General features: G+C 44.4%; 1 protein-coding gene and 1 long non-coding RNA gene across 6 annotated transcripts in view; both read right to left on the bottom strand.

Annotated features, from left to right (window-relative positions):
- FNDC1 (fibronectin type III domain containing 1) overlaps positions 1-26,355 on the bottom strand; it is a 111,323-nt gene that overhangs the window by 38,121 nt on the left and 46,847 nt on the right. For 4 of the 5 annotated variants that reach the window (XM_081530181.1, XM_081530185.1, XM_081530183.1 and 1 more), the window contains 8 exons: positions 23,479-23,685; positions 19,870-19,968; positions 18,279-18,396; positions 15,085-15,272; positions 14,244-14,351; positions 10,854-11,042; positions 6,645-9,329; positions 1,884-1,984 (listed from right to left, as the gene is read on the bottom strand). In XM_081530181.1, coding sequence (XP_081386307.1) covers positions 1,884-1,984; positions 6,645-9,329; positions 10,854-11,042; positions 14,244-14,351; positions 15,085-15,272; positions 18,279-18,396; positions 19,870-19,968; positions 23,479-23,685 — 3,695 coding nt within the window. Of the gene's footprint in view, positions 1-1,883; positions 1,985-6,644; positions 9,330-10,844; positions 11,043-14,243; positions 14,352-15,084; positions 15,273-18,278; positions 18,397-19,869; positions 19,969-23,478; positions 23,686-26,355 lie in introns of all 5 variants that reach the window. The other variant, XM_081530182.1, reaches the window with a different exon arrangement.
- LOC145521528 (uncharacterized) lies at positions 11,333-13,585 on the bottom strand. Its single transcript, XR_014065447.1, has 2 exons — positions 13,498-13,585; positions 11,333-13,180 (listed from the first exon to the last, which is right to left on the bottom strand). It is a non-coding gene; the product is annotated as an uncharacterized LOC145521528 (long non-coding RNA).

Genomic DNA, 26,355 nt, shown 5'->3' with positions numbered 1-26,355 from the left:
AGAATGTATTGAACATTTCGAAACGTTCACATTAATCCAATTACATGAATATAGGGCAATAGGAAACACTATTTTTGTCAGCATCATTCATAAGGTATAATAGGAATGAAGTACAAAACAGTCATATTTCATACTTGTTTATCCATATAACAATTGTTTCAAGTTTTCTCAAATATTCAAAAGATGTTCAAAATACTTTTACCACTAAGTATGTTGTATGTCAAAAGCAGGAAACAACCTAGGTGTTCATTGATGGAGGAAAGAGATTAAATAAATCATGGCATAAATCATTCATACAGTGAAATATTGTGCTGCCAGTGAAAAGGATTTGGAAATTCTGAATTTATCATGAGATATACTGAGGCAGACTTAGATTAAAGGACTGATTATTTTGCAAAATAAAGTACATTCACTTGTATATATAAGCTTAAAAGTGTAGAGAGAAAATTCTGGACAGATATATCCCAAACTGTTAATAGTGGTTATTTCTGAGAAGTGATTTGGGATACTTATAATCTTTTTATACATTTTTGAATTGTTTTAATTTCTTGCCATAAACACAACAGGTTTCCATTTTGCTGTGTGATAAAAATCAAAATTGTTATATCAAAACCAGTTTAATTTGTAATTAGCTTAATATAACACACATGAAAAATTTTCATGTTCTAAGGAATTGTACAACTTGGACAAAAGGTATTATTATCTCTGTTAAGAAACAACTCATGTGCCACACTGATGGTTCTCAAAATATAGTGCTGGGCCAGCTTCCCCAACCTCACCTGGAAACTTGTCAGACATGAGAATTACCTAGCCCAACCCAAACCATACTGACAAGCCCTCAGGGATTCTGACGCCCATTGGTGTTTGAAAACCATGACTCTGAACAATCTAGTCACTGGAGGAACCCCTGCAAGCAGGCCACTTGTCGGGTATTATCTCAGTAATTAAAATAAAGCTTATATAAATAAACCCTACTTTGAAATCTACTCCATACTGTTTCAATTCAAAATTGTTTACAATGACACTTCATTTTCATATGTATTCTTCCTTCTATAAATTTCCATTCCTTTGAGAAATGATAAAATGTATCTTGAAGCCACCTGTGACTGAAAATTCTTTGAAGTTCATCAGTATGTTTTCCTAAATCTTACTGCTATAAATGAGAAATTTTGACTGGGAATTCTACTATGAATAATTTTTTTGATTCTTTGAAAAAATGTTTTAAATCTCTGAACATTCTAAGTGTTCTGTCCATCACCCTCAACCCACCAAAAACTCCTAAACATTTACCTTAACCCCAGGAAGTCAAAGTCATTTAGCTTAAACATACATAAAGTACTAATACTTATTTTTTATTCCAGTCAAACAACAATTGTTGGAAGATTTAAAAGGTGATCTGATAAAAACTGCCTATTTGATTCAGAGATTTTTGCTTTGGTTCAGTTGTTTTTATCCTGCTTCCTTTTACAAAGGATTTGAGATAATTTACAGAAAATATGTATTCTGTTTAATCAAACCATAAAGAAAAAATAAAATAAAGCTAACAGGAGTGGGAAAACAAATTCACTGGACAGGCTGTGCCTCAGATTTTGTCTGACTGGTTAGCCTAAACATTTGTGTGACCTTCTTAACCAGTCAAGAAGAATGGGAACAAATGCCCATGCCTGACCTAATTAGCTATGAGAAGAAAGCAAAGTAGTTCTCAGGAGAATCAAAGCCTTTTCTGAGCACTGGAAGAAACAATAGAGTATAAGTGTACTGACACACAAGTGGTTAAAACTAGAGAAAAAAAGACCGCTTCATTTTTTATTACACAACGCCCGCCATTTTTCTCTTCCCAACAGCATGAAAACAACCGGTATGTGTAAAGAAGTTTACCCTACCCACTTTGTTCCTTGAGGGCCATTGATAATTCTTTGTCCACTTGGTTTTCCATTACTACCAGGAAGTACTCTCCCGTCTCCATTTGGTCTTCCATTATAACCTACAAGGTACCAAACAAACAAACAAAAAATACAGAACCTGGTAAATTCAACACTCCTGGAAAGTTGGCTTCATACCACCCTGTAAGTAGTAACATATCATTTCAAACAGAAACACTAAACAGAATTTTGAACCAATAGCTCAAATATATTAGCTAATAATAGACTGAAACTGTGACTTCTACATGACAAACAAGAATGTCTGTGAAGGTACGGTCACAGTTTTCTACAATATTGGGGGAATGAGAGTGTTTGGCCTAAGTAAAATTTCCAGGTAAAGTTTAAGACCGTAGTAGTTGTAGCTTTTTTTCAGCCAGCTGGAAGGTGGAAGGAGGGAGAGTTGGAAGGACAGGGAAAATTCTCTCTGACATCTATGAGATACCGTGCTTCTCTCCTCCGCAGATTATACTAAACACAACCACTGTCTCTAGCTGACTCGGGTCTAGATCATCCATCACCAAGTATAAACACACAGTGCTGACTCAAAGCTTGCTGACATCAGTAGGGCCGCAGAAGGATTTGCTCAGAGAGGAGGTAGCAGGCCCTTCAGTTGCTCTCCAACTGTTCCTTGCACCTGCCCTCTCTCTTCACCTCCTGCCCTTTCTCATCACCTGCAGCTTGGTCGAGGCCTCCGCTGGAAGCATCTGCTCTAGCTTAGCCCACCGGATAAAGTGCCTGGGCTTCCCGACAGCTATTTGCAGGTCAGAGACATTTCTCTCGTTCAAATAGTTAATGAAAATTAAGAATTTATTGACTTTTTTACAAGGGAATGTGACTTTTACATCTATTATTAGGGTGTTAGGTTTGCATGAAACAGTCCATTTTAATGGAAAACTGACCTCCTTGTGGGGGCACTGTCCTAGGGCTTTACATTGAGCTAAATTAACAGTATATTGCATGGATTAACAACTACTAATACATTTAACCAAGAATGTTCTATTATGCCCCAAATCCATGCAAGGGGAATGCAAGGCACCACTTAACCGATTGCAGATTTCAGGTAAATACCTTAGCTCCTGCTCTGAGGTCCACCTAGACTCCAGCTCACAGCTGTCTACATTCTGTCCAAAACCTATGTCACATATTGGCATGTTACGCCTCTGTGCGACCATCATCTTTCACAGTCTTTTCTGGAGGTTTTAAACAACATTCACTGGTTGCAACATCTGAGCAATTCTCCCCCAAGATAATTTGAGTTTGTCCCAAGATGTTTTTAGCTGAGAGGTTTATATGCATTTCCAAGGCAAACCATTCAATATCACAGTAATTCAAGTCTATGCCCTGACCAGTGACAACAAAGAAGCTGAAGTTGAACAGTTCTATGAAGACCTACAAGACCTTCTAGAACTAACACCCAAAAAAGATGTCCTTTTCATTATAGGGGACTGGAATGCAAGAGTAGAAAGTCAAGAAACACCTGCAATAACAGGCAAATTTGGCCTTGGAGTACAGAATGAAGCAGGGCAAAGGCTAATAGAGTTCTGTCAAGAGAACACACTCTTTGTCATAGCAAACACCCTCTTCCAACAACACAAGAGAAGACTCTACACACGGACATCACCAGATGGTCAACACAGAAATCAGATTGATTATATTCTTTGCAGCCAAAGATAGAGAAGCTCTATACAGTCAGCAAAAACAAGACTAGGAGCTGACTGTGGATCAGATCATGAACTCCTTATTGCCAAACTCAGACTGAAATTGAAGAAAGTGGAGAAAACCACTGGACCATTCAGGTAAGACCTAAATCAAATCCCTTATGACTATACAGTAGAAGTGAGAAATAGATTTAAAGGACTAGATCTGATAGACAGAATACCTGATGATCTATAGATGGAGGTTTGTGACATTGTCCAGGAGACAGGAATCAAGACCATCCCCAAGAAAAAGAAATGCAAAAAAGCAAAATGGCTGTCTGAGGAGGCCTTACAAATAGCTGTGTAAAGACGGGAAGCGAAAAACAAAGGAGAAAAGGAAAGATATACCCATTTGAATGCAGAGTTCCAAAGAATAGCAAGGAGAGATAAGAAAGCCTTCCTCAGCAATCAATGCAAAGAAATAGAGGAAAACAACAGAATGGGAAAGACTAGAGATCTTTTCAAGAAAATAAGAGATACCAAGGAAACATTTCATGCAAAGATGGGCTCAATAAAGGACAGAAATGGTAGGGACCTAACAGAAGCAGAAGATATTAAGAAGAGTGGCAAGAATACACAGAAGAATTGTACAAAAAAGTTCTTCACAACCCAGACAATCGCGATGGTGTGATCACTCACCTAGAGCCAGACATCCTGGAATGTGAAGTCAAGTGGGCCTTAGGAAGCATCACTATGAACAAAGCTAGTGGAGGTGATGGAATTCCAGTTGAGCTCTTTCAAATCCTGAAAGATGACACTGTGAAAGTGCTGCACTCAATATGCCAGCAAATATGGAAAACTCAGCAGTGGCCACAGGACTAGAAAAGGTCAGTTTTCATTCCAATCCCAAAGAAAGGCAATGCCAAAGAATGCTCAAACTACTGCACAATTGCACTCATCTCACACGCTAGTAAAGTAATGCTTAAAATTCTCCAAGCCAGGCTTCAGCAATACGTGAACCGTGAACTTCCAGATGTTCAAGCTGGTTTTAGAAAAGGCAGAGGAACCAGAAATCAAATTGCCAACATTAGCTGGATCATTGAAAAAGCAAGAGAGTTCCAGAAAAACATCTATTTCTGCTTTATTGACTATGCCAAAGCCTTTGACTGTGTGGATCACAATAAACTGTGGAAAATTCTGAAAGAGATGGGACTACCAGACCATCTGATCTGTCTCTTGAGAAACCTGTATGCAGGTCAGGAAGCAACAGTTAGAACTGGACATGGAACAACAGACTGATTCCAAATAGGAAAAGGAGTACGTCAAGGTTCTATATTGTCACCCTGCTTATTTAACTTACATGCAGAGTACGTCATGAGAAACGCTGGGCTGGATGAAGCACAAGCTGGAATCAAGATTGCCGGGAGAAATATCAGTAACCTCAGATATGCAGATGACACCACCCTTATGGCAGAAAGTGAAGAACTAAAGAGCCTCTTGATGAAAGTGAAAGAGGAGAGTGAAAAAGTTGGCTTAAAGCTCAACATTCAGAAAACTAAGATCATGGCATCCCGTCCCATCACTTTATGGCAAATTGATGGGGAAACACTGGAAACAGTGGCTGACTTTTTCTGGGCTCCAAAATCACTGCAGATGGTGACTGCAGCCATGAAATTAAAAGACGCTTACTCCTTGGAAGGAAAGTTATGACCAACCTAGACAGCATATTAAAAAGCAGAGACATTACTTTGCCAACAAAGGTCCATCTAGTCAAGGCTATGGTTTTTCCAGTGGTCATGTATGGATGTGAGAGTTGGACTATAAAGAAAGCTGAGTGCCAAAGAATTGATGCTTTTGAACTGTGGTGTTGGAAAAGACTCTTGAGAGTCCCTTGGACTGCAAAGAGATCCAACCAGTCCATCCTAAAGGAGATCAGTCCTGGGTGTTCATTGGAAGGACTGATGTTGAAGCTGAAACCAATACTTTGGCCACCTGATGCGAAGAGCTGACTCACTGGATAAGACCCTGATGCTGGGAAAGATTGAGGGCAGGAGGAGAAGGGGACGAAAGAGGATGAGATGGCTGGATGGCATCATCGACTCGATGGACATGGGTTTGGGTAGACTTCGGGAGTTGGTGATGGACAGGGAGGCCTGGCGTGCTGCGGTTCATGGGGTTGCAAAGAGTAGGACATTACTGAGCGACTGAACTGAACTGAACTTATATGCAGAATAACCACAACAAGTTCCAGCCTCAACAGGAACTAATCCTTCCTGCTGCTGCTGCTGCTAAGTCGCTTCAGTCGTGTCCAACTCTGTGCGACCCCATAGACGGCAGCCCACCAGGCTCCCCCATCCCTGGGATTCTCCAGGCAAGAACACTGGAGTGGGTTGGCATTTCCTTCTCCAACGCATCAAAGTGAAAAGTGAAAATGAAGTTGCTCAGTCCTGTCTGACTCCTAGCGACCCCCTGGACTGCAGCCCCCCAGGCCCCTCTGTCCATGGGATTTTCTAGGCAAGAGTACTGAAGTGGGGTGCCATTGCCTTCTCCGAATTCTTCCCGTGGATTCCTTAATACCCCCTGGCACAAGAACAACCTAAAACAGAGGCACCTGAGTGTGGCATCATGGCTGTGACACAGATTCACAGATTTCGAGCGTAGGTTAAGGAACTCAGAGAAGCGAGATGGGATAGCAGTGGCAACCCACTCCAGCATTTTTGCCTGGAGAATCCCATGGACAGAGGAGCCTGGCGGGCTACAGTCCACCAGGCGGCAAAGACTCGGACACGACTGAACAGGCACACACACATACCAGAGGGTTGTGGAGTCGGTGTTGGGATTGGAACGGCCGCCCAGCCACCTCACAGCTGTCCCCAGCAAGCCACTCAGACCCCTAAGCCCCGGCTTCCTCATCTGAAGATCATCGGGAGAAGCAATGCAAAACCAGGAGATCGCATTTACATCTCAAAGCTCCTAACCCATCTGCTTATACAGAACAGATGCTCCGTAAGATAAAAGGTTCTTGGGAATTGCTATGAACCCTGCTGAGAACCGTCAAGACAACGTTCAGGTAAAAACAACTCACCTGGTCTCGAAGGGGGTCTCACCGGCGCGCGTGAGAACGGGTTCCGGAACCTGGAGTTCATCATCCGCTGGCGCAAGGAGAGCATCGGGGTGGTGGGGGAGGACGGGGCAGGCGCGCGCGTGGTGAACCGCGGCGGCGCGGGGGTGCCCACCGTGGGACTCGGGGTGGCGGCGGTGCTGCGAGCGGGCTGTCTGGGCGGGAGGTGCGAGGCTCTCGGGGAGCTGCCCGGAGGTGGAGAAAGAGGCCGCTTCACCGGAGTGGCGTTCTCGTCGTGCGGGGAGCCCACCCTGGGGGGCGCCAGCACGATGGCTGGCTCCGTCTCCCCCTTAGCGAGGGTCCCGTCAACGTGTTTGCCGCCCCTGGGGCTGAAGGAGGAGGGCCACTTCGGAGCAGAGGAAGACTGCGGGTCCTTGTCCTTTCCTCCCTTAAAGAACTTCACGTCTTCATCCTCCTCGGCTGACACCGACTGCTGCGATTTGGACGGCAGGGGCTCCCTTTTGGCTGGCGAGGCCTGGGACGCCCCGTCCTTCCTCCCCGCCCACTGGGGCCCTGCTCTGCCCGGGACCCTGGTGCGGGCGTGGGGGTGCAGGCTGCCGGGCCTGCCCGGGGGCCTGCGGAGGTGAACATCGCCTGCGCTTCCTGCCTGAGCCTCCACCTGGCGGTGCTTGGGAAGGGACGAGGTGGCGTCCTTGGCACGGGATGGGGTGGCGTCATTGGCACCGGCCGAGTACGCTGGCGCCCGGACCCCCCCGGTCCTCGCTTCTGCGCTGTCGTCGTCCAGATTCTGGGGAGACGCCACGCGGGAGGACTGTCCGCCTCTGGACAAGTAAGAGTCTGAGAAGGAGGCGCTTTCCTGCGACGTGGGGTGTGGACGGCCGGCTTCAGAAGGGAGCGCAGGCTGGGGTCTGGAAGGCGGACGCCCCACTTCCTTGCTCTGTGGGCCATGGGGCTGTGGCTGGGACGCCGGGATGGCCGAGGAAGGCGACTTTTCTAGAGCAGCGGATCCGGCACCCACCCTTTTGGGACCCGTGGGTCCCGGGTGGTGCGGTGACCGTGGCACAGGCGGCCAGGCCCCCAGCTGCGTTTTGGGGGACCCGCCCTCCGCACCCGCGTCTGTGCTTTCTTGCACATCCTGAGCCTTAGAGGACGGAGGTTTGGCCTGAGGGGGCACCCCAGCCCAAGTGCCCACGGATTTGGGGTTCTCTGGGAGGGGCTCCTTCCACTGCAGGCTCTCCCCTCTCTGGGGGCCTCTTCTCAGATGGTCCGCGCCCGGGGAGGCAGGCTTCCTGGAGGAGGAAGACATGTGGTCGTTCACCACGGTGGCAGGAAGTGGTTTTTCGTCTTCGGCCTCCTCTTCGCTGTCTTCTTGGCCTCCGGGGCCGCGCCGATGGTCAGAAGCTGGGTGAGAATCCACCCTTGGGTGAACCCGGGGGGACGCGGTGGACGGAGGGGAGCTGGAGGGCTGTAACCGGGGTCCCCGGCCGCTGCCAAACCTGTGCGGGTATCTGCCGTGGGCAGCGAAGGGCCTGTTTCTGAGAGAACTGAAGTGTCCAAAGACTGGCGGGCCCGCGGGCAGCCGGGACCTAAATGTTGGGGCCGTGGCCACAGCCGGCCTCCCTCCTTCTTCCACATCACTGTCACCATCGCCATCGGAGTCACCTGCTCCTTCAGAGGCCTGTGTCCTCGAGGAGGGACGGGAGGAGCCCGAGGAGGGCCGGGTGGACCCTGACGGTGCGTTGGACCTGGCGGCCGGCGCGTCCTGACCATCCTTCCAGCCTCGGGAGAGCGGAGACCCGGGCTTTGGTTCGGTGATCAGGAGCCGAGATGACCCCCCAGGAGATGGAGAAAGTCTCGAGGGTGGGGCTGAGGCCCTGGAACCTTCCTCCCTATCCTCGGAGTGGGGCGCCCTCCGGGCGGGCAGGGCTGGCCTCGTGCCATGGTGCGCCGCGCTTCGGTCGCGCAGGGCGCTCCAGGCCGGGTGGCGGCCGGACGACAGGGCGGGCCTAGCGTGCGCGGCGCTCTTGCCGGGCAGGTGTTCCGACAGGGCGTCCTTGGGGTGCGGGGAGCGCGAGGTGGTTTCTTCCTTCTCTAGACCCACTGAGTCATTGTCAGTAGAGCTGGAAGGCCGGCTGGTGGGGGGTCCCCCTGAAAGGCGGTGAGCACTGCTCTCAGGGGGTGCACGGGAGGCAGAAGAAGATGCGGAGGGGGGCGCCCCCGGACGAGGGTGGGAGGTGGGCGAGGAGCCGCGCTGGTCCACGCCTTCCTTCCGCGGCAGCACGGGCGTGCGGGCTCTCACTGGAGTCCTCCCAGCGGCAAGAACCGGGTGGACAGCTCTACTTGGTGGCCTCTGCTGGGACTTCTGGCCTTGGGTCTCCGGGGGCAAGGTTGGTGGGTCCCCGCGGGAATCCGGCTCCTCTTTGTCAGTGATTTCTGTGGACTGAAGACCCCAACCTCCGTTCTTCCTGGGGGGAAGCTGGGCTTTCCTGAGCAGTCCACCGTTAGCCAATATTTTGTTCTTCAAGTCGAGAAGCAGGCTCTTGACATTTCTCCCTTGGGGAGAAACAGGCAAGTGAGTATGTTTTGAGGGAGCTGGAGCTTTAGGAGATGAGGAAGGCTCAGGCTTTTCAGGTTTGTGCTGATCTTCCCTGTCTGTTTTCTGTTGAACGTCAGACTCACTGGTAGGGGCTGTAACAGATTTTAAAGAATTTGCTGTCAAAGAAGCAATTTGAAAGATGGGCAATGAAAAATGACTAAGATGGCAGTATGGAGGCGCCAAACATTAGTAATAAAACTGATAATTTCTCCTCCTTTAGACACTGGGCACTTATTTTCTCAATTATAGAATCTCCTTTTAAGTTCTAGTTTGCTTTAAGCAATATAGTCCTTATATTGGTATGTCCTTTTCCAGGGGATCTTCCCAACCTAGGGATTGAACCCAGGTCTCCCACATTGCAGGAAGATTTTTTACAGTCTGAGCCACAAGGGAAGCCCCAATAACTTTTAAAGTTCTATTTTGCTTTAAGCAATATAGTCCTAGAGAATATGTGTGCTGAGTTTCTATAAATTGAATCGGGCTATGCCACAGCTTATTTGAAGGAATTCTGAAATGAGTGCTTTGAAGTAATCCATTGAGTTCATAAGTACAAAATCTTATATAGGATTTTCTTAATATAACTGTCAAGATATTACAAATGCATTATAGCTGTTCCTTACAATGTAGGCAAGAAATACACATAAGCCTGGCACAGAATGTTCAACGATCTGAACTTAAAGTACAGATGTGTTGTGTGTAATTTGCAAATGACTGGGGTGAGTTACACATTTGTCATTTTTGAGGCATTACAAAGACTTCTCTATTCCTTATAACATGTCCTTACTTGCTTTTTTATGGCTGAAAATCCCTTTAATGATGGATACATTTGTAATCCCACAATAAAGCCTAAAATAAAAAGACCCCTGAGATAAGCAAAACATTATATTATGTGTACCCTACAATTTACTCTTTCTGGAGAGCAGGGTTGAATCAAGGGAAGGATGCTGTCAGGGGAGAAGGATTTATTATAGCACTGGGGGATCCAGAGAGAGCAAACTTCATTTATTTCAGCTTTTTGAAGATAGAACTGCAGTAGACTGTGGATCCTCACAGCATATAATGAAGGTGGTAGCTACCAACATCTGTTGCAAGCTCAGAGAAGCAGGAAGGAAAATATAGCCCACTCCAGTTTTGGACTTTATTGACCTGTTGGGTTTTGATACTGAGCAGATAAACATGGTAACTGAAATTCTTCTGGGTACTGCTGTACTCCAAAACCATGGAATACAAACTATAAAAATTTTATGTGCTGTTTATTCACTGAAATGGGACCAACTAAAAATGTCCCATTATGCCTGTAAAATGTTCTTCCCCTGTCATCATAAATCCCAAATTACACAATGGTGTAAGATTAATCACGGATGAATACATTAATCACATAATATGTAATTAATATAATAATCATTAATGTCATTAGCAATCAATATCATTTTAGGGTTTGGAGAGACCAATTTCAGAAGGGACCACAAAAATATTTTAGACATCAGAATGGCGCTTTAACCCCACAATTCATCAACAGAGCAGTTCTAAACCCATGAGCATGATTCAAAATAACACACCACAATTAGGAGTAATGAAGAGAGAGAGAAAGAGAGCCACAGACACACCATGCTTACTCGGTGGCAGAGCAACAATGAAGGCTTTGGAATGAGGCCCCAGTCCTCTCCTGTTGGCGGCCCGGATTTTGAAAAGATAGCGTTCCCCAGGCTGCAGACCTTCTACCCGGGCAGACGTCGTCTCTCCAGGGTAGGTGAGGGACTTTGCTCCAAATGGTTTGAGAGCCGGGGCATATGAAAGAATGTACTCTGAAATGATTTGGCAGACGGTTGGAAGGAGGAAACTGAAAACAGTCCTGTGTCCAGCAGACAGACTGTACAGGCAGCATGAATTAGAATGCGCATTACTAAAATTAATACTCTAGCTATGCATGCCAAATCAGCAGCTGGAGCAGAACGACACAGTAGGAGGTGAACCAGTGACTCAGTCAGGCCACCAGACAGTCAATCAGCTGGCAATTTTCTATTTGTTGCAAACTCAGCATATGGATCCCAGGAGGCCAGTCTTCATACAACGTACCAAAAATATTTACACTGTGTTTGGGTTTTTTCCTCATTGTGTTTATTTACTAATTTACCATGACAGAATATAGCCAGAATAGAAGAAGTCAGGGTGGGAAAAAAGAAAGACAGCTTCTATGAACTGATTCTGAATAGCTGCTAACACCTCTAAGAGTTCCATTTTATGCATCGGGGCTGTTTGTATTTGTACATTAAGCCAGATAAATTCCATATTTGAAATATAATATCACTTTTGTAGCAATTAGGGAAGTTCTTAACATATTCAGAAAAGGATTTTTCAGTTTTTAAAACTGTAAGGACAAGTTGCTGAGTCATACATAGACATGTAATGTTTAATGTTTCTCTACAACTACAAATATGTTATGCCTTGGGCTTTGAAAATCATAGCAAATTCAGTCCAAGGAACTAATATATCTCTGCACTTACATGGAAATATTGCAACATAAGGAAGCCATGTTTTGAAGCCATCCATTCCAAGGCTTCAGTCCCATGATTGGGCGGCATCACTGACTCAATGGACATGAGTTTGAGCAAACTCAGGGAGATAGTGAAGGACTGGGAAGCCTGGCCTGCTGCAGTCCATGGGGTCGCAAAGTTGGACACGACTTAGCGACTGAACAACAAGGTTTTGAAGCATAATTTTCATCCTCAACTAAAAACTGTCATGAATATTTTCCTGCCAATAACTCAAGATTTATAACCTACTGAGTTAATATGAGTAGGAGTTAACCAAGAGGGGAAAAAAAATGAATTACAAAATAACCATGCAACCATCATACTTCCTAGGGAAGCATGGATGGTCTTTCCTTTTCCCCTAAGCTTTAATCTTTAAAAAGTACATTAGTTAAAAAATTTTCATCCAAAAATCCTTTTCAGCATTTGTCTGAAAAATAAGTAAATAAATAAATAAAGCAGCATTCTTTTCTCATTGAAACTGAACAAACTAGTCATTTGCGGTGGTCAAAAGTAAGAATTTTAAAAACCCACTGTCTATAAAATTTTGTAATTCAGATTGTTTTTATAGATTCAATTCATCTGGAAAAAATTTGACCATGTCAAAGTATATCCTTTTATTATGCTTTCTTTTTCTCAGATGTAAAAAATGCCCCAGGATAACTGTGAATTTACAATTCTACCACCACACCTTCAGGTTAGTGAGGTACATGAGTTCTTTTGGACATAAAAACTCAGTAGCTATTATTACTTCTGGCAATATTTAATTGACTACCAGGGAGTTTCTTTTGCCAAAGAGCTATAAATGTAAAGTAAGATGTGGGAATGGGGGGAAAAAAGTAAATAGCATGGTAATAAGGTCATCAAGGAACAATAATTGACTTTTTTTAATAACTAAAAAAGGTAGTCAGCTAAAATATGTTTTTATTCAGGTTTCAGAAGTCTTTTCAGCATCATGATAATAATACAGTAGCCAGTGTTCAAACTGTCATAAAAAGAATGATTAAAAGGGGCCAACTATTTCTTCATTTGTTTCTGATTTATTCCAAAAAAAAAAAAAGGTGAGCAAGAATAGCACAATATATTTTTTAAAAACCTAGAAAGAAAGCATTGAATTTTAGAAAACACTTTCTTCTATCTTCTGTAATTTTTACTGTCTCATGAAAAGATATCCTTATAGATTAGCAAAGATAACTTAAGGTTGAATACAAAAGAGAACCATCCATTTTCTTTAATTAAGAAATTCTCAAAGGAAATCAGTGATAATTTGCTGAATTTCCTTCAGCTTACACAAACTTAGCATATTAAAGTTTTCTTCCAAAATCCAGCAACAATAAAAAGTACCCTTAGAGTACATTTGCATAGCCAAACCCTAACCCTCAATTGTCATTTAATTGCCAGGTCGTGTCTGACTCTTTGCAACCCCATGGACTGTAGCCTGCCAGGCTCCTCTGTCCATGGGATTTCCCAGGCAAGAGTACTAGAGTGGGGTGCCATTTCCTTCTTCAGAGGATCTTCCTGACTCAGGGTCTGAACCCATGTCTGCTGCATTGGCAGGCAGGTTCTTTACTGCTGATCCACCTGGGAAGCCTAACCCTTAATACCACTTTTTAAATGTCTCCAAGTAGATTTCCAAAAGGTTTCTGAATGTTTTTACATTAAAAAGAAATTATTTGTGCTTTTATTTAATGTTCTCAACAGACTACTTTAAAATTTATCTAGTTGTGACTTCTTTATTCTATTTTCATTTTTTAAAATCTACAGTATTTTTTTTCCTGTTTTAAGGTCATTTTTTTCTTCAGATCCCACCCCCCCAAAATTCAATTGTTCAAAATGTTGACAAATAGGGGAAAAAATCTATATAACATTTTAATTTTCAAGGAGAAAGGGGCAACTGTGGAGATGGTTGCATGGCATCACAGACTCAATGGATATGAATTTGAGCAAACTCCAGGAGATGGTAAAGGACAGGGGAGCCTGGCATGCAGTCCATACGGTTGCAAAGAGTCAGACACGACTTAGCGACTGAACAATAACGATAAATATTTGTAGTCCATTCAAGACATTTATGATCCAATGGGGTTCCTGCTCAACCTAACCTGCCAGGATCTTAACCAGCACAATGAAAAGATCCACAGAATGAAAAACAAGGTGTCACTTTGTTTGGTTAAAGGTTATGATGTCACATCCATTCAATTAACAACAGCCCTCTTGATAGTAGCATCAAAATCCCTGCATACAGGGGGAGATGGAAAGTCATCTGCCTGATGACCCCACTCTAACTGACAATGAAAACCCTGCTGAAATATCCTTGTCCACTGGATTGGCATTCCAGATCTGTATCTTAACTTCCCTGTTGCTTTTGCAGTCGCCAAGCCTGCGATCAGAACCAGTGTTTATCAGAGTCAAGGCACAGTTCTCGTCGGGCATTTCACCCCCATGTGTGCCTTACACTCTCAGTCATGAGGTTCCTACCTTTCACTTTCCCCTCGGTCTCAGGCAGAGCATCCCAAGCTACAGTGACAGCTGTAGGCTTGCCATTGACTGGCCAGACGTTTAAATTTTCAGGAGCTGTGGTAGGAGCTACAAAAGGACAAGAATCCAAGGTTTAAAAAGGCCCTCATGGGTGTTCTAAAAGTAAATGACATATGGTCCCTACATACACATGTTCATTGCAGAGCTACTGTGTTAATTTTTATTATACATGAGAGAAAATTCTCCACTTGCCCTTTGTGTATTTAGTGGTCTATGTCAGCTTTACCAACTCATAGAGTGAGGAGTTAGACACACATCAGGAAATGTTTTTAGGAATTCAGAATTTCTCTCCTTGACGAATATTGAAATATACAAAGGAAAGTATAATCCAGTTCCAACTTCCTCTGGATAAAATTTTGGTTTTTTTTTTTCTGGACAAAGTTTTTAAAGACATAATTTAAAAGAAAATAATTGTAGCCTTGAATATAGAACAAATTTCTCCCCCAGAATCAAGCACAACTTGAGTCTTAAGAAAGGAGAGTCTCTCCAATACTCTGGAGCCACGCGTTTGTTACTCAGGGGCGTTCACACAGACAGCGGGGATTTATGAAGGCTCCACGTGGTTTTAATGCACTCCACATGTCAGGAAAACATGCTCAGGAAAATAGCCAGTGAAGGATGAAGCATGGACCCAAGGAAACTTCTTAGGAGATTTAGGGTTAATGCTACTTTGAAAAATGCCTCTCCTGGCCATTATCACTATGGCTCCCTGAGTGTCTTTAAATCTCCTTTTAGGGGTAATTCCCAAGTTGCAAGTCCAAAGGCCATTCTGAATACAGACCAGACTCCGGTGTTCTCTGGAAGACAGATGTACTCCACCTGCCGTCTCGTTCACCCTGGGAAATGCGGACTGCAAATTCATACATGGTGTCTGGAATCAGGTTCTCAACCAGCACGCGTCTGTTGGAGACCTGCTTGTAATCCCATCTCGCCAACTCCCCCTTTTCTCGGTAGCGCACTGTGTAGTGTCTGTAAGAAAACACAAAGCAGCAACACACCCAGCTGACCGGCTCTCTGCAGGTGGACCCTGGCGTCCTTGGTGTTTTCCCTTCCCTGTAAGTGATGACTTCTGGAGGTAAGTGGTGAAATCAAGAAGAGAAAATTCTAAACTTGTGATTTTGTTATTACTTCAAAGAATCTACTTAAGTTCCAGGGAGGTGTGTCTAAAGTAGCCCAGGAAAGACAGAGCTTAGTGTCTTTTCAGGACCAAAACATTTTATTGCTCAAAAGATCAAGCAGAGATTAAAAGGGAGGGATAAGGGGGGACACTTTTTATGAGGCAAGTGCCTTATTAGGGGTGTGGGGGGGGGACGGGTGTGTGTGTGTCGATGTGTATGTGTGTGTGTACGTATGCGTGGTGTGTGGGAGTGGGGTGTGGGGGTGTGTACGAGTGTGTGTACATGGCGTGTATGTGTGGTGTGTGTATGTGTACACGGTGTGTGTCTCTGTGTGGTGTGTGTGTATGTGGTATGTGTGTACATGGTGTGTGTGTGAACATGGTATCTGTGTTTATATGTGGGGTGTGTGTGTATGTGTGTGTGGTGTGTGTGTACATGGTGTGTATGTATGTAAGTGTGTGTGTGTGTATATGGCAGGGGTGTGTATGTGCTGTGTGTGTGTGTACCTGGTGTGGAATGGGCAATATTAAGAACCAGATCCAGCCCGAAGCACCTTGGCTCTCCAGAAAAGAAGGACAAGAAGACTCACTAGGTACCAAAGCAGGTATTTTCTATGAGTTCTGCAAGGAAAGGCAGCCTGTAGTTCTGAGTAGACTTATTACCGTGAGATGGAACAAAAATGTACAACAAACAGAGCAGGAGAGAGAAGCTTACAGGAGGAACTCCGCTGTGTGGTTATCAGGCAGGGGAGGACCGTGTGACCCAACACGGTCATATTTGTCAGTCCCGGGCAGAAGACACCCTCAACACTCGACGTTACAAGTTACAAACACCATTTATTGTTGTTTAGTCGCTCAGTCATGTCCGACACTTTGTAACCCCGTGGACTACAGAACACCAGGTTTCCCTGTCCTTCACTGTCTCCTGGAGTTTGCTCAAAGTCATGTCCATTGAGTCGCTTTTCTCAGAAGTTGTCTCTGTGGCCACCTTACAGTAAGCGGCATTTTGATGCCTTAATAGTGTGCTACTCATTATGATACTTCATTAGTTAGAATAAGACTGCCGTGTCCGACTCTTTGCGACCCCATGGACTAAACAGTCCATGGAATTCTCCAGGCCAGAATACTGGAGTGGGTAGCCTTTCCCTCCGGGGGATCTCCCCAACCCAGGGATGGAACCCAGGTCTCCCACATTGCAGGCAGATGCTTTACCAGTTGAGCTACCAGGGAAGCCCTCAGTTGCAGACACAGCTCACCAATTAGCAGTAAGAGTTCTACTAAGAAAACTCGAGTCTTGTTTTGTTTTCATCAGGATGTTGGAAATGAAAGTCCGTGTTGATCAGGAACACTTCCTGCTGGGGGAGGCCCTATGGCTTGGGAGAGAACCACTATGCAACTTCTGAGGTCTCTGACAAGAAGCAGATGTCTTTTTTTACTAGCAGACAGTGACAGAAGCTCTAGCTAGTACAAATAATATAATATATATATATATAAAATGTAGAATAACATCTATATAACTTTTATATATATATATGTATATAGATATAGATATATACACACTCAGCATTATATTCCATTCATTTTCTAAAGTAAATTCACTTTTCCTGGTTGCAAATAGGTTAAAAAAATAATATATAATGACTAGACCACCAAGCCTTTGGCTTTCTCTTGGCTGTGTGCTTTCTCTTGGATGTGTGTTAGTCATCTAACGCACATTTTTATGACTATTGGTCTACCACTAACTAGAAATGGCATTCACCAGTGGCCACTTTGCTGACAAAGGTCCGTATAGTCAAAGCTACGGTTTTCCTGGTAGTCCTGTAGGGATGTGAGAGTTGGGCCATAAAGAAGCCTGAGTGCTGAAGAACTGATGCTTTTGAACAGTGGTGCTGGAGAAGATTTCTGAGAGTCCCTTGGACAGCAAGGAAATCAAAACAGTCAATCCTAATGGAAATCAACCCTGAATATTCATTGGAAGGACTGATGCTGAAGCTGAAGCTCCAATACTTTGGCCACCTGATGAGAAGAGCCGACTCATTAGAAAAGACCCTGATGCTGGGAAAGACTGAAGGCAAGAGGAGAAGGGGACGACAGAGGATGAGATGGTTGGATGGCATCACTGACTCAATGGACATGAGTGTGAGCAAGCTCCAGGAGATGGTGAAGGACAGGGAAGCCTGGCATGCTGCAGTCCGTGGGGTCATAAAGAGTTGGACATGACTTAAGGACTGAACAATAACAGTGGCCTTTTTAACACGAAAATTATTTTAACCTCATGATTGGTTTTTCCTCCATTACTATTGCAAATGACTATAAAAACCAGAAGAGCATAACATCATGGGTTAAGACAAAATAAAGCACATTTTGTTACACAGGACAGGAAGCCAGGCAGCGCTTGAAGACTATCTAAAGAGGAGTCACTGTGCGCAAGGCATTAGACACACGCCCACCACTCTACACAAGACTCTTTCTGCTGCCACTATCCCCAGATACCACGAAGCCAGTAAGGCTCTTCTTCCTAAGATGGACCCACGTCCTCTGTGCATGAACAGAACATTCAAGAGACAAAGCAAAACTGGGGGCAAAGAATGAAACAGAATCTAGGAAAATCCCAGACACAAGATCAGACTATGAACAGATGCGATGTGAGGGCCTGCTGTGTGTCTTACCCACATCTGATCTGTGGGCAATGTGTACCACCCACAGAATCAGCTAGACTGTCCTAGAACAGTCTACCCGTCAGCTACAAAAGAGGTAGGCGTTCACGTATGTCGTTCAAATAAATACATGTCTCTTCAGGGCCCAAAAAACCATGTCTCTCACACAGAAAATAAAGAGAAGGAAAGACGGAAAAGTACCTTGATGCAACAACTTTCTTCTGTTTTTCCAAAACAGGGTCCACCCAGGCTACCAGCACAGACTGGGACGACATAACCCGGACGTTGATGTCTTCAGGTACGTCCAGTTCATCCTCTTCTGCAACGATAGTGGGGCATGTGCAAAGGCTGTCCGTACAAGAGGCTCTGCCCTGAGTCCCGCTGGTCCCCAGAGCCTAGTTTTTAAATTGCTTATGCTTGATGTAGATAAAATGAAATGAATAGGAAGTCAAGCAGTTATTTGATTGGTCAATGCAGAAAACCAAAAATCTCCATTCTTCTTCTTCTTAAACACATTCTAAGCTGCCTAACCCAATCAACATAAGGACAGTCGTGCAAAAGGAGATGCTTTGCCTTGGTCAGAGATAGTCCAAATCACTAAGAGCTTTCTCAGTATACACTCTGAGTTTCTGGGAAATAATACTATTTTAACAGGAAGCAAAAGTTTGGGGAAGAAAAGTTCAATTCAGAGCACTTCCTGGGTGATTATGGCATGAAATAAAAATTCTACCTCAACAATTGCACAAATCACATTGAGTTCAGTGTCCTCACAATTTAGAATATATGATTCCAAAGCAGATTAAATGTTATATTCAGACAGAAAAGAGAATTCAGTTTGTCAGTTCCCAATGAACTACATTAAAGTCACAAAGTTTATGTGCAATCTGTAACACTGAGACTCACAAGACGTCTTCAGTTTTGCTTTTCCTAGTCTCTTGGAGTTTTGCGGTTTTTTCATTTGTTTTGTCTTTTCAACTTTCAGGGATCATGTTTCAAAAGGTTGTGGCTTTTACTACAAGTAGGGGAAGCTAACTATGTAGCCTTTAGAAAAGTGATACAGGGACTTCTTCTAGAGCAGCAATTAAAGAATTTTAAAAAAGTGTAACATCATACATGTGTGACTTTTGTTATACAATGTACAATTACAGTAACTATCAATGTAAGAATATACCATATAAATATATTATTTAAATAAATTGTGAATTCACAAACATCATTATGTCATAGGTTGCCTCTTTAAATTAAGGCACGTGATCCAGAAAAGGTATATGTAATTTGTTACTATATGACTGATATAAAAAACATCTGTGAACAGATGTGGAAAAAACTATCCCTAAGTAAGTGACCAATGATCGGGCTATCAGCAAGCCAGTTTTACATTTTTCCTCACCCTTCTCAATGCCATTTTTAGGCAGTTTTAGCTGAAATAAAGTTTGAGGGCATATCTTCTGTGCTGCCCCCTCCACACCTACCCTTCTCTCTCTCTTTGTTCCCAGTCTATCACCAAGGGCAATTTATGTGTGGATCAGACTGTGCTTGTAAATGGAATAAATGCTTGAGGCTATCATGACAAATCTGAAGACATTCAAATATACACAGGGATGGATTGCATCACAGGAACACTCTAGCCTCTGAGTAGAAAAGAAACACGTGCCTCCAAAATGTGACCAAGTCTGCCCCCGTTTCGTGTTATACCCAATAAAATCCATGTACATCGTCACCCAGCCAGCATCATTGGAAAACAGCCAAGTCCCAGACCACGACTTGACCAGATGCATCCCTGGAGACATACCTGAAATCTTCCGCTTCGTTAGGGCAGCCCTGTAGACCGGCTGACTCTGCCCCCGGGAGTTCATGGACTGCAGAGAGACCACGTACACCGACTCGGAGGCTGCGGACCAACAAGCAAGGGATGAGGTTCTGCCGCTGGTTCTCTGGAAAGCACACCCCTGCTTGTCGGTGTCCCCCTCCCCTTACCTCCTTCCCTTCTCATCTCTCTCTCAGGCATTCCTACTTATTCAGGACAGCTACAGATGAGACCGAGAACTGTAGGAACTAAACTCAAAAAGAACACAATTTATGTCAGGAAACGTGGAAGTGGTTTTAACGCACAACTCCTGAAAAAGTGGGTTTCTATTGCATTAGCGTCAAAGAAAGATGAACAATGTTTAAAAAAAGAGAATAGTATATTTTCCCACGTAATTCCCTAAATATTTTTTTAACTCCAAACAGAGAGGAGGGAATGTCTCTGTTTTTATTTGTCATCAAATAGAGAGGAGAGAGACAACAGTAGCCAGTACACCAGGCTCTTAGCCAAATGGGACGCTGTGCCCTTTGAACTAAAATCCTCAGAACGGCATCTCTGAAGATGAGCTAAGGGCAAACAGAGGAGTCTAAACTCATCCTTTATTTCTAGATTGTTCTTTCCGTTCACCCCCACTCCCACCCTCCAGCTTGTGCATTGGGCCCACTAATATCCATTTTAATCTAAACTTGAAAACATTATTTGGAAATAAACTATACGACCTAAAACCTACAGTTCTCAAGTACTACAGAATCACTGAGTCTGAGATCCAGGTAAAACTCTGGCTATCTTCCAATCTGAACTTTCTTATTTTACAAATGAGGACATAAAACCACAAAAATGGATTGACTTGCCCAAAGTCACACCCCTAAGAAGGACTCATAATCTTCCCTAAATCCAAGGTTGCTAATACCCAACTCCAGGTTCTGTCATCCTTGTTTCCTATAGCAGCCTTGATCAGTTCAAGAATAAAAATGAGGCCACTTGACATACTACACCTGGAGAAGGCAATGACAACCCACTCCAGCACGCTTGCCTGGAAAATTCCATGGACAGAGGGGCCTGGTGGGCTACAGTCCATGGGGTTGCAAAGAGTTGGACATAACTGAGCGACTTCACTTTCACTTCAATTCTGACATACTACTAATATGGATAATTATACCATCAGGTAATACGTCAGCACATTAATAAGAGAGCATGCATGCATGCTCCGTCACTCAGTCGTGTCCGACTCTCTGTGACCCCATGGACTGCAGTGCACCAGGCCCCTCTGTCCATGGGATTCTCCAGGCAAGAATGCTGGAGTGGGTTGCCGTGTCCTTCTCCAGGGGATCTTCCCAACCCAGGGAACAAACTGGTGCCTCCTTCATTGCAGGCTGATTTTTTACCATCTGAGCCACCTGGGAAGTGCAATAAGGTGTCACTAAGATCCTAAAGAAAATGTATAACACTGGTGGCCTGCCTGAAGGAATAGCAAACTTCCATGTGGCAATGGCAGAATAAACCTGTTGTTTTAACAAACAGTAAACATAAAAGGAGACCCATGTCCAAAAACACAGAGAGTCTTGTTTATGTAAACTTCTATAGACTAATCACATTTCAAGCGAAGGAGTAACACATGACAAGCTTCATGGCCTATATGTATCTACACATACATCAGTTCAGTTCAGTCACTCAGTCAGGTTCGACTCTTTGCGACCCCATGGACTGCAGCATGCCCAGCCTCCCTGTCCATCACCAGCTCCCAGAGTTTACTCAAACTCATGTCCATTGAGTCATACATACACACGTAAGGCAGATGAAACTCACACTGTGACCAGAGTACATTATTAGGCTGAGGCTCTCACATCTTATTCTCTCAGAAAATTCTGAAATGTTATGTTTTACGAAAAGGAAGAATCAAGTTTGTAACGCTTGGATTCCCAGAACATTAAATGTCTCAACATTGGAGTCCCTTCAGATCCGTTAATCTCTTGGCGCTACTGACAAGCACACCAAATGTCAACAAAGAAAAATTTTACTGTTCGACTTCACAGTCCAGGAATGTGTATAAAGAACTAAACGTGAAAAGCAGTGGCTCATCATTTATCAGGAACCACCAAGAAAAGACTAGTTTCCCACGAGGCACTCTTCTGCATGTCTGCGATATAATTCTTAAAGTTCTTGGTTTGCTGAACGCCCAGACTCTTGATTTGCTGTGCTCTCCAGGTCAGTGTGGCCTGAGATGATCTGCAGGGAGCAGGCTGCACTGCAGTAAACTATCACACCGGCTCGTGTGCGCCGGGTCTAGTCTCTGTGTTGGGTTAAGCATTTCATCTCAGTTCCTCGCTTAGTCCCGACAAAGCCCCACGAGGAAGCCACTCTCATCATCTCCTTTTCGTGGGTGAGGAACCAGCTCAGTGGGGTGAGATGACCCCAAGGACATGGCCCAAATGCTAGGCTGGTCTCAGACAAGCCCTGGGCTCTTACTAACATAGTTGAGAAGCAGCAGAGAGCCCAGAGCCCACGGGGCACTGACCCTGGGCTGAGAAAGCGCCTGACAGCTGAGTATGCCACAGCTCACCACTTTTTCATAGAAATATCATAAAGATCCAGTGGTATAAAAGCACACTTCTTCCCATGCTCCTTTATCATTGAATAGAGTAGAAACAAAATTTCCAAAATGAGCACAGCATCACCATCCAAGGGACCCCTGGGACTCCAGGTCCCACCCCTGCTCATCAGAGCCACCAACTCCCCTCACTTCCTGACCTCAGTGTGACATGGCAGAAACTGACTCCCGAAGGCCCCTGGAAATATCCTGAAGGACTCCAAAGGCTCTATCAGCTGCCACCACACTTCATCTCGATGGGACCCAAGGTCCAGTGCCCCAGGATCTAAGATGAAGCTTAAAAAGCTAAACAATGGGGGCTTCCCTGGTGACTCGGTGGTAAAAAATCTGCCTGCCAATGCAGGAGGCGTGGGTTCGATCCCTAATCTTTTGGAAGATCCCACAGGCCTCAGAGCAACTAAGCCCGTAGGCCACAACTATTAAGCCTGCGCTCTAGAGTCCACATGCCACAACTCCTGAAGCCCACACACCTAGAGCCCATGCTCCGCAACAAGAGGAGACACTGCAATGAGAAGCCCGTGCACTGCAACGAGAGAGGAGCCCCCGCTCGCCACAACTAGAGAAATGCCCGCACAGCAATGAGGCCCCAGCACAGCCAAAAATAAACCAATGAAATTATATTTTAAAAAAAGCTAAACGATGAAAGCAGAGCCAAGATGGGAAAAGCATTTAGGCTCACCACCACCAACCGCCCCCCACCCCTGGCACATCCAGAAAACCGACCCACATCATGGCATCAGTGCGACCCCGGTCAGGAAGCCGCTGATGGGCACTTGTTGGGCGGCCTTGTCCCACAGCTAATGGAAGGTAAAAAGGATGAAGGTGTGGAGGGAGGACAGAACAAACAGTGAATTTCCGAACAACTGTAACACCTGGAAAATGAACATCACAGCCGAAAGACCACGTTCCGTTCAAAGGAGCTTTACGATCTAAAAATGATCACCAAGATCATGAAGACATCGCACAGCAACGAACATGAAACTCACCTAGCTTTTTGATTTCGTGCGTTCGCTCATCTCTCGTCAGTGGGACGTAATTCATCTTCCGGCCACTTTCTCCGTAGCCCAGAAGGAAGCCCCGGGATCGGCGTGGACTCTTGGCTCCGGAGAGGCGCGGTGCCTTCCACGCCACGGACAGCCGGTCATCGGAGGAGCGGACTCGGACCCGCAAAGGCTTGTTGGGCACGTCCTTTTCTTAAAGAGGAAACGACACAAGACCATTAAACAGCAAACCCTGGAGCTCCTGACAGAGGAGGGAAAAGCGTGCCCAAAGATGGAGCCATGACAATTAGCAGCTGGGCTTAAAACATCCATGTTGGGTAACCAGTTCTAATAAGAACATTCTTCCCCCAAGGGTATCAACACTCGGAGTCCACCCCACACAGGAGGCTGAGAGGTCTCAAGGATTTAAAGTGAAAACATACCATGTGTGAGACTGCCAGCCAGAAATCCTGGATGCTTTACAATGTTCCTTTTCATCAATTTCCTCTTGCCCCCTTAAAAAGCCAAAACTATATATCCTCTGGTGAAAGCAAAGGGTCAGCATAAAATATAGCAAACACACTTTCATGCTATTTTTAACTGTCCTCCTGGAAGCTTTCCCACTATAAGTTTGAAAAAAACTAGGCTTTCCTTGTCTTTATGGTGAATCACTAAGAGCTCGATACTGCTTTCTGGTTTTGATCTTAATTTCTCTGGTGTGTCCAAGTTGTGCCCCTTCAGGCAAACCCTGCTGCTACGCCCCACGTCTGCTGTTGCCTTCCTGCTAAGTGAATTCATTTCCAGCACTCTTACTAGGCTGATAAGTCTCAGGAGTCACTCTCATTGTTAACATTCTCAAAGCAAGGCCAATACTTAGTGTCTGAAGTTTTGCTTTTACATCAGTTAAGAGCTGATGATATGTTTGAGAACAAGGATTACAGATTGCGTGATGACTACACTGCCTGTTTCTGACAGCAGGCCACATTCTAGCCCTTGCAGGGGGATCCAGTAACCCAGTGAGTGTCTCTCTGGTTATGTAAGGTAGGTATATTTCCCAGGCATCTTTCCTCCACTATGTACATCAACCTCATCATCAATTCTAATTTTATTAGACTGGAAAATTCCCACCTAAGTGAATATTTTAACACTAACTAAAACAAAACAAACAAACAAACAAAAAATGTCATGAGTTAGTGTGAGTTTCAACAGCACAATAATAGCCATTGGAGATGGTTATGCCAAGAAGTCAGTCACCTGACTGTGTCTTCAAACCAAAAGGGATATCCTTTTGTATATTAGCTGGAGCTACCTAATCAGTCACTGGACACCCTCATTCCTAAAGGCTGCTAAAAGAATATCATATCATGGTTCAACAAATATTTTCCCCAATACACAAAGTAGTGATTATTGAGATTTTTTCGTTTGTAATCCAATAGCACAGTCAATGAACTAACTATATAAAATTTTGTCTTGCACCCTAGTGATGAGAGTGTAACCACTTTTGCTGGCATTGTACTAAACTGAACTCAGTTTTATTCCAAGTTCAGAGGTGGGGCTCTCCACTTCTCCCTATAAAAATTAGGGACCACCAAGCAATATGGAAATGAAATACATGCTCATCTCTATAAATCAAAAGAAAATTTGTCTAAAGTGTTTAGTACGAATAGTCCAATTCATTAGCAGCACAGTACTGATTCATTGAATGAGTTCCTACATTAATCGTATGAGTTGGTTTTTCTTATGAGTCCCAGTGGGGACCTCTTCCTTCCTACTCCTAAGAACAGGACGCTCAGTGTTTCTAGAAAGATCCAGGCTGCCGAGTCTCATTAAGCACTTGCATTCTCTGTGGGTGACTGTGGATTTTCTTCATCAGCATGTGTCACTGCTGAACAGACCTTGTCCACATGGGGCTAGGCTAGGAATCATTTTTTTAAAAGCCAGTAGTGAAAATATCTGGTAAAAACGACTTACGAGACGCAAAATCTGGACAAGGGGCGGCATGCTTAGTCTCGATGAAACTTTGGTTTGGTTTTTGAAGTCAGCACATTTTTGGACAACATTCATCAGAACAAAATACACAACCAAGTTAAACTTTTCAGGAATAGTGTTTGCATCATTTTCAGCTTTATGCAAAGTTATGAAAGAAACTTTACATGAGCCATAGGCAGGGGAACAGAGGTCGAGAGAGGAAATTTTAAAGGAAGCAAAGACTTGGCTTCATTCTCTTTACATCTTCTGAGTCATGTTTTACTCTGTGTGCCTCCAACACAAACTATCACCACCTACAACACATGGTTTAACAGAAGCCCCTCTGATGAGTGAGCCCACAGCCTCTCCCAGGTGAACCCCCTGAGGCTGGCGTTTGGTTCCAGAGTGCCCAGCTTTGGGCAGGCATCAGGGCTTTTTTTTTTTTTTTTAAGAAATCTATAATGTGAAAATGATGTCTGCCTGGAGAACTGACTTATGAACAGGGCCACCAGGAGGAAGGAGAGGGTAAGATGAATGGGGAGAGCAGCATGAATGCATACACACTACCATATATAAAACAGAAAGCCAGTGGAAATTTGCTGTGTGACTCAGGGAACTCAAACTGGGGCCCTGTAACAACCTAGAGGGGTGGGGATGGGAGGGAGGTTCAAGAGGGAGGGGACATATATACTCCTAGGGTTAATTCATGGTGATGTATGGCACAAATCAAACCAATATCGTAAAGCAATTACCCTTCAATTAAAAATAAATTATTTAAAAATTATGCCTGCCAATAATACACAGTATTCATTTTACTCTTAAGAAAAGCTCATACCTCCTCAAGGGAACCTCAGTGATGCGGCCATGAGAAACGATGCCTGCTAAAGCTGCCACAGGCCATTTGCACTGCTCTTC

The sequence above is a fragment of the Giraffa tippelskirchi genome, chromosome 9 (genome assembly GCF_054371585.1).
Source record: "Giraffa tippelskirchi isolate mGirTip1 chromosome 9, T2T-mGirTip1v1.2.pri, whole genome shotgun sequence".
Classification (NCBI taxonomy): Eukaryota; Metazoa; Chordata; class Mammalia; order Artiodactyla; family Giraffidae; genus Giraffa; species Giraffa tippelskirchi.
Note: the sequence above shows the minus strand (reverse complement) of the source record. Positions and strands in the feature narration are given on the sequence as shown.